This window comes from Mirounga angustirostris, unplaced genomic scaffold (assembly GCF_029215605.1).
Source record: "Mirounga angustirostris isolate CCGP_5_RB_7025 unplaced genomic scaffold, mMirAng1.0.hap1 SCAF_7, whole genome shotgun sequence".
Taxonomy (NCBI): domain Eukaryota; kingdom Metazoa; phylum Chordata; class Mammalia; order Carnivora; family Phocidae; genus Mirounga; species Mirounga angustirostris.
In genome coordinates, this window is record NW_026991715.1 from 32,457,557 (window position 1) to 32,471,215 (window position 13,659).

A 13,659-nucleotide genomic window follows, 5' to 3' on the forward strand; every position below is an offset into this window, starting at 1 on the left:
TAAGTTGTCACCAGTTTTTTAGTGACTTCTGGATAGAGGAGATTTTATATTTCAATACTTGAAATGCCAGTTTCAGTCAAATAAAGAGAAAATTATGAAATAAAGCAGATTTTTTTTTCATTGAGGGGCAAATGAGCTCCCATTCTAGCACTAGCAGTCTTCTTTGTGAATGAAATTCCACAGATTTTTCAAACCCTCAAAAAAGTCCATTTGAGGAAGCCTTTTATTTAAGGGAAGTTTTGCCGAGTGAGTTAATCTCTCGTAACCATTATCTTGAATACATGTGTAAATTGAGTCACAGGAAGATTGGAGCTTTCTGACTAAGGGGATGTCTTAGAGCTGGCGTTGGAATGTAGCAATCTGCCTGCTTTGATTATCTGCTTCTAGAGATGGGAAAGAGCTAACGGTTTATGGTTTTCACAGGATGGAAGGTTCCTTATAATAAATCTTTTTTGAATTTTGTTTTGTAGGGGGGTACGTTAAAAGCAGTAAAATCTTCCAAAGGAAAGAAGAAGAGAGAGAGCATAGAGGGGAAAGATGGCCGGAGGAGGAAAAGTGCTTCGGACTCTGGGTGTGACCCTGCATCAAAGAAATTAAAAGGAGACAGGGGTGAAGTAGACAGTAATGGGAGCGATGGAGGTGAGGCGAGCCGAGGGCCCTGGAAAGGAGGGAATGCCAGTGGAGAGCCAGGGCTGGATCAGAGAGCCAAGCAGCCACCGACTACATTTGTCCCCCAGATTAACCGCAACATTCGCTTTGCCACTTACACCAAAGAAAACGGCAGGACTCTGGTGGTGCAGGATGAGCCTGTAGGTGGGGACACACCTGTACCTTTCACTCCATATTCTACAGCCACAGGTCAAACACCTTTGGCCCCAGAGGTGGGTGGAGCCGAAAACAAAGAGGCAGGAAAAACACTGGAACAAGTTGGCCAGGGCCTGGTGGCTTCAGCAGCTGTGGTCAGTGCCGCCAGCTCCACCCCAACCACGGTGAGGATCTCAGACACTGGCCTTGCAGCAGGGACTGGGCCCGACAAACAGAAAGGCAGCCGGTTACAGGCCCCAGGAGAGGTGAGTTGTTTCAGGGGCAGATTTGCAAGATTTGGGCTCATTCTTTTACCCTACTCTAATGTTAACACATTAAACAGCATCTAAAATGCCACAGGGAAGGAGTATTTCTGAGATGTGCTTAAATTATACTCTGAATAGTCCTTTACTGCTCGTTGGGCAAATGTGTATATTTTGATAACTTTATTAGCTCTTAAAAGTCACCTGAACAATTGCACTAATCAAAAGCTGATTATAAAACCCAATTTAATGAGATACTCAAAGAGATCTGATGGGGAATCTTTTTAATTCAATTATCTGTTTAGTTCACATAGTGGTTGAGCCTCTACCAGGCCTATGAGAGGCAAGGTTAATGAATTACAGTGTTGTAACAGTGAACGCTATAATTAAGGCTATGTGAAAGCGACTATTACCATCCCCTGTTTTTAGTTCATCTTCTTCTATGATATTTTCCTTTGAGGCTAGGCTTCTTTCCATGATTTGATATGGCTATAAAAGTTTTTTTTTTTTCTAACTTACTCTTTTTAAGCCTTAACTGGAAAGTTTGATGTAATTAATCACAGTAGTATCCAACTTAACTATGTTCTTTATCCGATACACATGTTCATTGCTGAAATGGAACTTCTGTTAAATATGAGTTAACACCAAGTTGGCTCCCCAGTCGAATTTGAAGCAATATCAAAATCATTTCTTACAGTCTTTTGACTCTTTTTTTTTTTTTTTTAAGATTTTATTTATTTATTTGACAGAGAGAGACACAGCGAGAGAGGGAACACAAGCAGGGGGAGTGGGAGAGGGAGAAGCAGGCTCCCCGCAGAGCAGGGAGCCCGATGCAGGACTCGATCCCAGGACCCTGGGATCATGACCTGAGCTGGAGGCAGTCGCTTAACCAACTGAGCCACCCAGGCGCCCAGTCTTTTGACTCTTATTTTGGTCACCAAAGAATGATTTATGATGCTAGTCACTTTTTTCTTCAGACTGGCTGTTTCCTCAAGTTGGAATATGAAATACAAAGAAAAAATATAAATGATTTTTTTAATTATATATAGGAAACTACTGTGTGCTAAGTACTGTATATTATAAACAAAGAATTGAAATCCCTATTTGAAGGAGCTCAGTGCTTAAGATGGAATCATTTTAGGTATAACAGTGCCAGGTAAAACATGGCATATACATTTCATCTGAGTTCTTCCCCTCCTAGGAGATGCAGTTTGTGAATCCTTAGTGGGGAAGGAGGTGAAAGGTCCAGGCAGAAGAGGAAAAGGCCTATAAGTGCAAATTTCACACTGTTCATGGTTTGTCCTCTGTTAGTTGACCAGCATTCCCAAGATAATTAGGTGAAGATCTTATGTGGATTTCCACTGTGTATAAGTCATCATATTGCTCAAATTAACTAAAATCCAGTTCATGTCAAAGGCAGTGTAGATGTAAAGGGGGATTACAAAGTACACCACATTTTATATGCTGCAGGAGGAGACACACTGAATGCTGTTATTCTTGGGGTAGCAAAGCTGAATAGAGGAAATGTGGATTCAGAGGGCATTTTCGAAACAGGTTGGAGAAGTTTCTGTGACTGTATCAGTGATTTTGGTAATGTGTCAGCCTAAGTACTGTCCTGGGATCTGATTTAAAAGTATAAAAATGGATGTTGCCACTATGATGTCAAATCTTAAAATAGGGACACAGCCCCCAGGAAACGTCTTGCCCTAAAAATTAAGTTGAAACCAGTTTGTCATCAGTTTCTTATAAAAAAAGGATTTAAAATTTAATCATTTGAAGGAAAATGAAAGGCCATCCAAATTATTTTTCATTCATGTGTATATTTATTTTTAAAGGGTAACTTTAGTAGTGAAACCTGAGCTACCCATGCTGGATTGTTGGGAGTCCTGCAGGTGTCAAGGCTCCTGGCCAAAGTCTGCTAATGAAACAACAGCCAGGGGCGCCTGGGTGGCTCAGTTGGTTAAGTGTCTGCCTTTGGCACAGGTCATGATTCTGGGGTCCTGGGATCAGGGCCCATGTCCGGCTCCATGCTCAGCCTGGAGTCTGCTTCTCCCTCTCCCTCTGCCCCTTCCCCCACTTGTGCTCTCTCTCTGTCTTTCTCACTTTCTCTCTCTGAAGTACATAAATAAAGTAAAAAAAAAAGAGAGAGAGAGAGAAACAACAGCCAACCCTTAGGGCTGTGTCTTTCTATTCTCTTCTTTTTTGTTGGGACGGGGTTTAAGTCAGTAGTTGTTGATTAGTGGGAAGGAAAAGAAAAAGAATAATGGGGGGCCTGGCTGGCTCAGTCAGTAGAGCAAGTGAGTCTTGATCTCTGAGCCCCACCTTAGGTGTCGAGTTTACCTTTAAATAAACAACAAACAAGGGCGCCTGGGTGGCTCAGTCATTAAACGTCTGCCTTCGGCTCAGGTCATGGATCCCAGAGTCCTGGGATCGAGCCCCACATCGGGCTCCCTGCTCGGCGGGAAGCCTGCTCTCCCTCTCCCACTCCTGCTGCTTGTGTTCCTGCTCTCGCTATCTCTGTCTCTGTCAAATAAATAAATAAAATCTTTCAAAATAAATAAATAAATAAACAACAAACAAGTGAACTTCAGGTTAAAAACAATAGCCATTTCCTTTATCTGGACTAATTTTTTTAATTGTGGAAAGTAACCATTCAATTTACTATTTTAACTATTTAAAGTGTTATATAATACTGTGGTATTTAGTACATCCACAGTGTTGTGCAACCATCAGCACTTCCTAGTTACAAAAATTTTCATCACCCCAGAAGCAAGCCATTGATACCCATTAAGCAGTCCTGGAATAATTTTTGTTACCAATGTTTTAAAAATGAATGTTTAGAAATAGCATACTCTACTACCTGAAAGTTGATTTTAAGTGTTCAGACCTGCCTATGGAGGTTTCTCTTCGCATATATACGGATGTGTAATATATATGAAAGGGATTCTGCCCCTCTTTACACACACACCCTTTATTCACATGCAGAAGTTAACATTTTCAAGGTGAAAAAAATGAAAGGTTTTTGTTTTTTAAGATTTTATTCATTTATTTGACAGAGAGACACAGCGAGAGAAGGAACACAAGCAGGGGGAGTGGTGGGGGGTGGGGGAAGCAGGCTTCCCGCCGAGCAGGTAGCCCCATGTGGGGCTCGATCCCAGAACTCTGGGACCATGACCTGAGCCGAAGGCAGATGCTTGATGATTGAGCCACCCTGGAGCCCCAGAAACTGTTTTTTCACTGTCCAATTTGTTAGACTGAATACTTAAGTTTGGTGGGTGTATGAGTATCTACACTTTTCCTCTTTGGAGGCTTGTTAGATCCTAATGATAACAAAAGGGTTCAGTGATGAATGTGCTTTCTTTCCCCCTGCCACCTCCCTTTTTTTTTTTTTTTTTAATGTAGGCTCCATGCCCAGCGTGGAGCCCAGTGCGGGGCTTGAACTCATGACGCTGAGATCAAGCCCTGAGCCAAGCGGCACTTGGGTGGCTCAGTCGCGGTAAGTGTTTGCCTTAGACTCAGGTCATGATCCCAGGGTCCTGGGATCGAGCCCCACATCGGGCTCCCTGCTCGGCAGGAAGCCTGCTTCTCCGTCTCCCACTCCCCCTGCTTGTGTTCCCTCTCTCGCTGTCTCTCTCTGTCAAATAAATAAATAAAATCTGAGCCAAGATCAAGATTTGGACACCTAACTGACTGCGCCACCCAGGCGCCCCATGAGTGTGCTTTCTATAATTTAACGTCTTTAGGGCTAACTTTATTTTATTTATTTATTTTTTTTAAAGATTTTATTTATTTATTTGACAGAGAGAGACACAGCGACAGAGGTAACACAAGCAGGGGGAGTGGGGGAGGGAGAAGCAGGCTTTCTGCGGAATAGGGAGCCCGATGCGGGGCTCGATCCCAGGACCCTGGGATCATGACCTGAGCTGAAGGCAGATGCTTAACAACTGAGCCACCCAGGCGCCCCAGGGCTAACTTTAATTGGAACAGATGTTCAACTTTTAGGTTGACTTGGGCTCATAAATAAATGGCCAAATTCTAAAATCATCCATCTGGGGGAATTTCAGACTAATACAGAGAATATTTTTCCTTAATGTACAGTGGGCTTGTCATGGGACTGAAGTCACTTTTCTAAGATGGGCAGTTAGTTTAAATAAATCAAAACTTTTAAATCAAAACTTTGAAAATAGCTGAGGTCATTGAAGTAGATTAATATTACAGGGCCACTAAATTCATTTCACAGTAAAAGCTGCTGTCTGTCTGTTCAGGAACCCTTTTCTCCCAATTCCTGGTAGAGTCTTTTCCAAATAGAAACTAAGAAGCCTACACAGCCTCCTAGTGCTATGATAGCCAGTTGGCCAATAACCAAGGGAGTGGCAGGATGAATGACATCCTGCTATCTCTAGCTCACCGTGTTAAAGATGCCCTCTGTGTGGTCTGTGGCAGGTTTCTTCCTTAATGCCTAATGCTTCCTTAATGTGAGCTGTACTTAGAAGAGCAGGGTTTTTCTTTTTTTTTTTTAAGATTTTATTTATTTATTTTCACAGAGAGAGAGAGAGAGCAGGAACACAAGCAGGGGCAGAGGGAGAGGGAGAAGCAGGCTCCCCACTGAGCAGGGAGCCTGATGTGGGGCTGATCCCAGGACCTGGGATTATGACCTAAGCCAAAGGCAGATGCTTAACGACGGAGCCACCCAGGTGACCCTGTAAGGGCAGTTTTCATGGAATTGTAGGAGAGAAAAGTTGATTTGACCCACAAGAAGCATTGGCCTAAGTCCAGAAAAGAGGTTGTCAAGAGAAAGCAGCATCATTAACTCGGGCTGTCTTCTTTTCAGAATTCAAGAACTACTGTTCTGGCCTCTTCTGGATTTGGAGCATCTCTCCCAAGTTCATCACAACCTTTGACTTTTGGAAGTGGAAGGAGCCAGTCCAATGGGGTTCTAGCCACAGAGAACAAACCTTTGGGCTTCTCTTTTGGCTGTAGCTCTGCACCAGAGTCTCAGAAAGACTCTGATCTCTCCAAAAACTTGTTTTTTCAATGCATGTCCCAAACTTTACCCACCAGTAACTACTTCACTACCGTTTCAGAGAGTTTGGCTGATGATTCCTCCAGTCGAGACTCATTCAAACAAAGCCTTGAGAGCCTGTGTAAAGGCAGATCCACTCTCGGCGCAGACACTAAATCAGGCTCTAAGGCTGGCAGCTCTGTGGATCGGAAGGTGCCAACAGAGTCCATGCCCACCCTCACACCAGCCTTCCCACGGAGCCTCCTAAATGCCCGCACCCCGGAGAGTCATGAAAATCTATTTTTACAGCCCCCTAAACTGTCCCGAGAAGAGCCCTCTAACCCTTTCCTTGCATTTGTGGAGAAAGTTGAACATAGCCCTTTCAGCAGCTTTGCATCTCAGGCATCAGGTAGCTCTTCCTCTGCTACCACTGTCACCTCGAAGGCCGCACCCAGCTGGCCCGAGGCTCACTCCTCTACAGATTCAACATCTTTAGCAAAGAAGAAAACCCTCTTCATCACAACTGACTCCTCTAAACTGGTGTCTGGTGTTCTGGGCTCAGCTCTTACCACCGGAGGTCCGAGCCTCTCTGCCATGGGGAATGGCCGCTCCAGCTCGCCCAACAGCAGCCTCACCCAGCCCATTGAGATGCCTACTCTCTCCTCCAGCCCCACAGAGGAGAGGCCAACTGTGGGGCCTGGGCAGCAGGACAATCCCCTCCTCAAAACCTTTAGTAACGTCTTTGGCAGGCACTCAGGCAGCTTTCTGTCCTCCCCAGCAGATTTTTCACAGGAGAACAAAGCTCCTTTTGAAGCTGTGAAAAGGTTCTCACTGGATGAGCGAAGCTTGGCTTGCAGACAGGACTCGGACTCCAGTACCAACAGTGACCTGTCAGATTTGAGCGATTCTGAGGAGCAGCTGCAGGCCAAGACTGGCCTGAAGGGGATTCCAGAGCACCTAATGGGGAAGTTGGGCCCCAATGGGGAGCGAAGTGCTGAGCTATTGCTGGGCAAAGGCAAAGGGAAGCAGGCCCCAAAGGGCCGGCCGCGGACCGCCCCCCTGAAAGGTGATCTTGCTGGGGTTATCCATTGGCTTGGCTCTGGCACTAGCCTTGAATGCCTGCCTGTTGTGCTGTTGGGCAGCAGAAGCCCTTTCTTTGATGGAAAGTTCTATAATCATGTAGAATAACATGCCCAGAAGGGCCCAGTAGAGGCCCCTCATCAGACCTTTTGGTTCAGGGCAGGATTGCATCTAACCCAGCAGCATTACTAAAGAGGGATATCTACCTGTGTAATAATTCCACAGACAAGAACCCTTGATACTCCTTTTGCACAGGAGCTCTTCCTGGTGTTTTTCTCATCCCTTTCTACTTCTCTTTGGCCCATCCTCTTTAATTTACTTTAGAGGAGTTACTGAGTACTGGACTCTGTTCTCACATAGCAGCCTTTCATAGACTTACTTAAGCAAAAAGAATCACCCCTCAAATTTGCTTCTCTCTGTTACATATATAAAGTTTTAACACCTCTTCCAAAAGCCATTAACTCCTGTGCTGTGAGGTTATGGTCCAGAATTGTGTAAGGGCAAGTATCTAAGAGAAAGGTGAATGGTAAAAGTAACTGTTGTCTTTAGTAACTGGTATCCCATGGGGGCACAGGAGTTGTTGATTAGTAGAACAGTTATATCCCCGGAGGCCTGAGGCAAGTGGCTACCTTCTGCCTTCTTGGGTTTTCCTCACCCATGCCAGAGTTGTTTGCTCATAATGGGACACTTCCCACAAATTCTCTCCATGGTCCTTAGCTTCCAGTTGAAGCCTCTTTGCTCCCTCCCTTTCTGTCAAGGATGGACCTGATAGGCACAAGCCCAGCCATGGCAAGGAGGAATGAGCCAGGTCAGGACAAGAATGCATCCCCAGGTGGGTCATGTTATAGGGTCTCATTAATACCAGTCATGACCAACCGTTTCTCCCCCTTCCCTTGCCACAGTTGGCCAGTCAGTGCTGAAAGATGTGAGCAAGGTGAAGAAGCTGAAGCAGTCTGGAGAGCCCTTCCTGCAGGATGGGTCCTGCATCAACGTAGCCCCTCATCTGCACAAGTGTCGGGAGTGCCGCCTGGAGCGGTATCGGAAGTTTAAAGAACAGGAGCAAGATGATTCTACTGTGGCCTGCCGCTTCTTTCACTTCCGGAGGTACCCACACCCGTCTCCGTCTCCTTCCCAGTTTCCATTTCTCACTCTTTCTCTGAACCTCACACCTTTTCCTTGTTTTCCTTAACCCCTTTGCGCTGAGGCTCTGCCATAGGGGCCACTCAGGTGTTTGGATTGTGAAGTGACTTGTGGCTTTGTCCCAGGGAATTGAAGGTGAACAGTGTCAGCTGCTGGCCCCTGAGCTTCGTTGAGTTATTCCTAACTTGGGTTCCATTTGAAACCAGTCATATAAGCAGAAGGATGCCATGTTGTAGTATGGATCTGCCTGACCACTTTTCGGTGCTAAAGTAACTTGAGTCTCTGAGAGAAGGGGAAGGAAGATTAGGAGATAATGGCAAGTGTCTTTGAAATAGAGATAACTGACAAATCCGGGGAAGGTCCCCGGCTTTTACCAAACAGCTGGTATTTAGTCACTTTCCTTCTGCTTGATAAACTTAGAATTTCTTCTAAATGATCTTTCGGGAATTCTTCATTTTTAAAATAAATCCAAATGGTTTATCCATGTAGTGTGGATCACTCATTCAGCAGATATTTACTGAGCACTTACTGTGTGCCAGCCACTGTTGTGGGCACTGAGGGTTAAACAGTATAAAACCATAAAGATCAGCCCTTAGAGGTTTGCTGAGGAGTCAGACTATAAATAAGGAAAAAAGATTAAATACATGGCATGTTAGCTGATAATAACTATGAGCAAAATAAAGACAGGAAAGAGGATTGAAGTAAGGGGAGTTAAGAGAGGCTACAGTTTAAATAGGATGATTTTAGCGGCGCCTGGGTGGCTCAGTCGTTAAGCGTCTGCCTTCAGCTCAGGTCATGATCCCAGGATCCTGGGATCGAGCCCCGCGTCGGGCTCCCTGCTCTGCAGGAAGCCTGCTTCTCCCTCTCCCACTCCCCCTCCTTGTGTTCCCTCTCTTGCTGTGTCTCTCTCTGTCAAATAAATAAATAAAATCTTAAAAAATAAATAAATAGGATGATTTTAGAAAGTGAGATTTGAGTAAAGACCTGAAGGAGGTGAAGGAGTGGTCCACACATTTTTCTGGGAGACAAGCATTCCAGGTAGAGGGCACAAAGAGCAACTGTCCGAGGCTGGAATATTCCTGATGTGTTTGTGGAGCTAGGGTGGCTAAAGGAGAGAGTGGGGGCGGGGAGTTGAGGTCACAGAGTTAACAATGGGTCTATATTTTAAAGGAATACTCTAAGGGCCTTGGCTTTTGTGCTGAAAGAGAAGTCATTGAAGGTTTTGAGCTGATGAGGGACACTGAGGAATGTTTTAAAGGATCGCTGTAATTGCCTTCTTGAGAATAGATTATATTGAGGCAAAGGTAGAAACACAGAGAAATAAGGAGGCTGTTGGAATTACCCAGGTGAGAAATGATGGTGGCCTAGTGATGGAAGTGATGAGTCTGGTTGGATTAAGGATATATTTTGAGTGGGTCCCTGGGTGGCTCAGTCTGTTAAGTGTCTGCCTTCGGCTCAGGTTATGATCCCAGGATCATGAGATCAAGCCTCACGTTTGGCTCCCTGCTTATCAGGGAGCCTGATTCTCCCTCTCCCTCTGCCTGCCACTCCCCCTGCTTGTGCTTGCTCTCTCCCTCTCTCTCTCTCTTTGTCAAATAAGTAAAAATCTTTAAAAAAAGAAAAAAAAAGATATATTTTGAAGGGAGTACTCATATGATTTTCTGGTGGGTTAAATGAGGAGTATGAAAGAAGGAATGGAGTCAAAGATGATTCTACAGCTTTTGACCTATTACCGATAAGATTTCTCAGGGAGAAGCAGGTTTGGGGACAAAAATGGGAACTTTTAATTTGGGCTTGTTAAATTTGAGATGCCTATTAGATTTCTAGATGGAGATGTTGAAAGGGCAGCTGGAAACTCGGCTCTGGAGTTGAAGGGGGATGTCCAGGCAGGAGGTTAAAAATTTGAATATCACCAGGTATTTAAAGCTGTGTGTCGGGGCGCCTAGGTGGCTCAGTCGGTTAAGCGTCTGTCTTCAGCTCAGGTCATGATCCCAGGGTCCTGGGATTGAGCCCCATGTCCGGCTCCCTGGTTGGTGGGGAGCCTGCTTCTCCCTCTCCCACTCCTCCTGCTTGTGTTCTCTCTCTCTCTCTGTCAAATAAATAAATAAAATCTTAAAAAAAAAAAAAATAAAGCTGTGTGTCTACTTGAGATCATGGAAGGAGTCCAGGTGTAGATAGAGAAGAGAGCATTCCTAGGACCAATCAATCCTGGTGTTCTCCAACATTGAGAGACTGGAAAGGTGAGGAGGAGCTAGTAAAGGAGGTTGAGAAGAAAAAGCCAGTAAGGTGTCCTGGAAGGCAAGTGAAGAAAGCATTTCCAGGAAGGAATAATGAACTGTGGCAAATACTGGGGATTGGGTCAGGTCAGATGAGGACTGAAAGTGACCATTGGGTTTAATGGGGGGAACGACCTTGTCAAAAACAGTTTTGGTGTGTTGGTGAGGGAAAGCCTGGTAGGATTGGATGAAGAGAAAATTAAAGGGAAGAGGAAGTGGTGACAGTCAGTATAGACAACTCTCAAGAAATGCTGCTCTTAAAAACAAATAAATGCAGGAGGGTGTGGGATTGAGAGGATTTTTGAGATAGAAATGTTTTAGAGGATTTTTGAGCTAGCAAGTTTACAAGAATGATTCAGTAGGGAGGAAAACAGATGATGTAGAAAAGAGAATATGTGGTGTGATGCCTGTGTAAGAGGATAGGATGTAGAGCATAGGTGGAGAGAGAGGTCTTGGCTGGGAACTAGTTCATTCCTAGCAGCAGCAGGTCGGATGGAACATGGGCCCAGTTGCAGGAAGGCGTGGTAGTATGGTGGAGGGAACTTGTGGGGCATCTGTTCTGGCTCTTTGTATTTTCTCAGTGGAATACATAGCAAGGTCCTCATGGGGAGAATTATACTAGAGGTTAGAAAAGAAGTGAGGATCTGAAACAGGCATCTAGGAGCGTGACTGTGCACCAGGAAACTTGTGACTGGGAAGCAACATGAAGGGCTTACCTGACGATAGGTAGATACGAATTTCAAGTATGGCTGAGCCACTGAGTGTGGCTGGTTTCCTCTGGTCACGTTCAGTGGTGTGGGTGCACAGGTGGAACAGGAGGATGGACAAACTGAAAGGCATTTCTGAGGACAGCTTTTTTTTTTTTTTAATAGATTTTATTTATTTATTTGTCAGAGTGCAAGCAGGGGGAGCGGCAGGCAGAGGGAGAAGCAGGCTCCCCACTGAGCAAGGAGCCTGATGTGGGGCTTAATCCCAGAACCCTGGGATCATGACTTGAGCTGAAGGCAGACACTTAACTGACTGAGCCACCCAGGCATCCCCTGAGGACAGCTTTTTAAAGAACGCAGACATACTAACTGTTCACAAGTCTTTCTGCTAGTGCAGAGAATACATACTGTGTTGGTCAAATAGGGTGGAAATGTTTTGGGGTTTTTTTGTTTTTAAGTATGTCTACACCCAGTTTGGGGATTGGACTTATAACCCCAAGATCAAGAGTTGGATGCCCTTCCAACTGAGCCAGCCAGGTGCCCTCCAGGGTGAAAATTCTTAATGCACGCTGATTGCTTTTAAGTCCCTTTAATGTTTCTAGCTCCTAGGGTTTTCGATGTGTATTAGTTTGCATGGCTGATGCCTTTTACCATGTATTTGACTATCTACCTTCCCATCTCAGGTTGATCTTCACTCGGAAGGGGGTACTCCGTGTAGAGGGGTTTCTGAGTCCCCAGCAAAGTGACCCTGATGCCATGAACCTGTGGATTCCCTCTTCCTCCCTAGCAGAAGGGATAGACCTAGAAACCTCAAAATACATCCTGGCCAACGTTGGGGACCAGTTCTGCCAGCTCGTGATGTCCGAGAAGGAGGCCATGATGATGGTGGAGCCACACCGTAAGACACCCTCTTGCTTGTTTTCCAGGCACTCCTGCTTGAGAACTTTCATTTTCTGTTGCTTAAAGGAGGAATGTGTTGTGTCAAATAGGGTGGAAATGTTTTGGGTGGCAGAGTAGCAGAGTGGCAGATGGCATTTTCTCTGGATGAATTAAGACTGATAAGACTTTTCTTTATAGCAAACTAAGTAGCTGAGGCCCTAACTGTATCCAGCAGACTTTATTGCTTCCTTGATCCCTGTCTGGGTTTGGGTCACTCTGAATATTTTCAGTTTCCTTTGAACCAATTTGTATTAGTGATATTATATGGTTTGTGAATAGATGAAGTGCCACTGGGTACCGTGTTTCACACCTAGAACCCACCATTATTCAGACATTTATGATATTTCATGTCTGTGGAATAAAGTACCCAAGGAAAATTCTACTATGAAATTACTCCCTACGTTTCAGGTGAAGAATCCTCTTACTTCAAACTCCCCCAAATCGAAATTTTACAGTATCTTAAGTAACAACATGGGGCATTTATTTTCATTGACACTTTTTCAGAAATATTAGCAATTCCATCCATTTTCTTTCTCTTAACATTTATAGAAACACTAACTTCTTACATCTTTGAGTTTTATTGCTGGACAAAACAGTGCACGTAGCAGTCAGTGGATCTGGGGTCTTTTGCTGTTACTCACGATGATCAGTGTCAACAATATTCCTCTTCCTCTTTTCCACCAGAGAAAGTGGCATGGAAGCGAGCAGTGCGTGGTGTACGGGAGATGTGTGACGTATGTGAAACAACTCTCTTCAACATCCACTGGGTTTGTCGCAAATGTGGATTTGGGGTCTGCCTTGACTGTTACAGGCTCAGAAAAAGCCGTCCACGCAGTGGTGAGCAAATATTGTCCTGTTCAGTTCTAAAGGTAACCTGTCATTGGAGGTATGGGACTTGAAGCCAGAATGGGTTTGTGCCCCCTCTTGAACTGCTTAGCTTCCCTCATTTTTGTTGCATCGTGAGGCCTTAACAGTTGCCAATATTCCACCTGACTGGGTAGGCTAAAAGAAGCCAAGAAGGGTTATTCTTCACCTTCCCTTGTTGTGTTTTTCTTTTTTTTAATAACATTTTTATTGAGATATAATTCACCCTTTTAAAATGTACAATTCAAAAGTTTTTAGTATCTTCTCAAGGTTGTGCAACCATTTTCACTATCAGATTTCACTGTGGTCGCTCCAAAAAGAAATGATGTATGCATTAGCAGTAGCTCTGTTTCTCCCTCTGCTCAGCCCTTGGTAACCATTAATCTACTTACTGTCTCATCTCTGTAGATTTACCTGTTCTGTACATGTCCTGTAAATGGAATCATACAGTATTTGGCCTTCTTTGACCTCTTGCACTTCAGCATACTGTTTTAAAGCTTCATCCACGTTATAGCATGTATCATTAACTCATTCTTTTGTATTGCCAAATAATACTCCATTGTATGGATATACTACATTTTGTT

General features: G+C 44.5%; 1 protein-coding gene across 4 annotated transcripts in view; it reads left to right on the forward strand.

The window, feature by feature from the left end:
- KDM3B (lysine demethylase 3B) overlaps positions 1-13,659 on the forward strand; it is a 66,357-nt gene that overhangs the window by 27,328 nt on the left and 25,370 nt on the right. For 3 of the 4 annotated variants that reach the window (XM_045893178.2, XM_064595956.1, XM_064595957.1), the window contains 5 exons: positions 471-1,070; positions 5,899-7,135; positions 8,052-8,253; positions 11,956-12,170; positions 12,896-13,048. In XM_045893178.2, coding sequence (XP_045749134.1) covers positions 471-1,070; positions 5,899-7,135; positions 8,052-8,253; positions 11,956-12,170; positions 12,896-13,048 — 2,407 coding nt within the window. The remainder of the gene's footprint in view (positions 1-470; positions 1,071-5,898; positions 7,136-8,051; positions 8,254-11,955; positions 12,171-12,895; positions 13,049-13,659) is intronic. The other variant, XM_045893196.2, reaches the window with a different exon arrangement.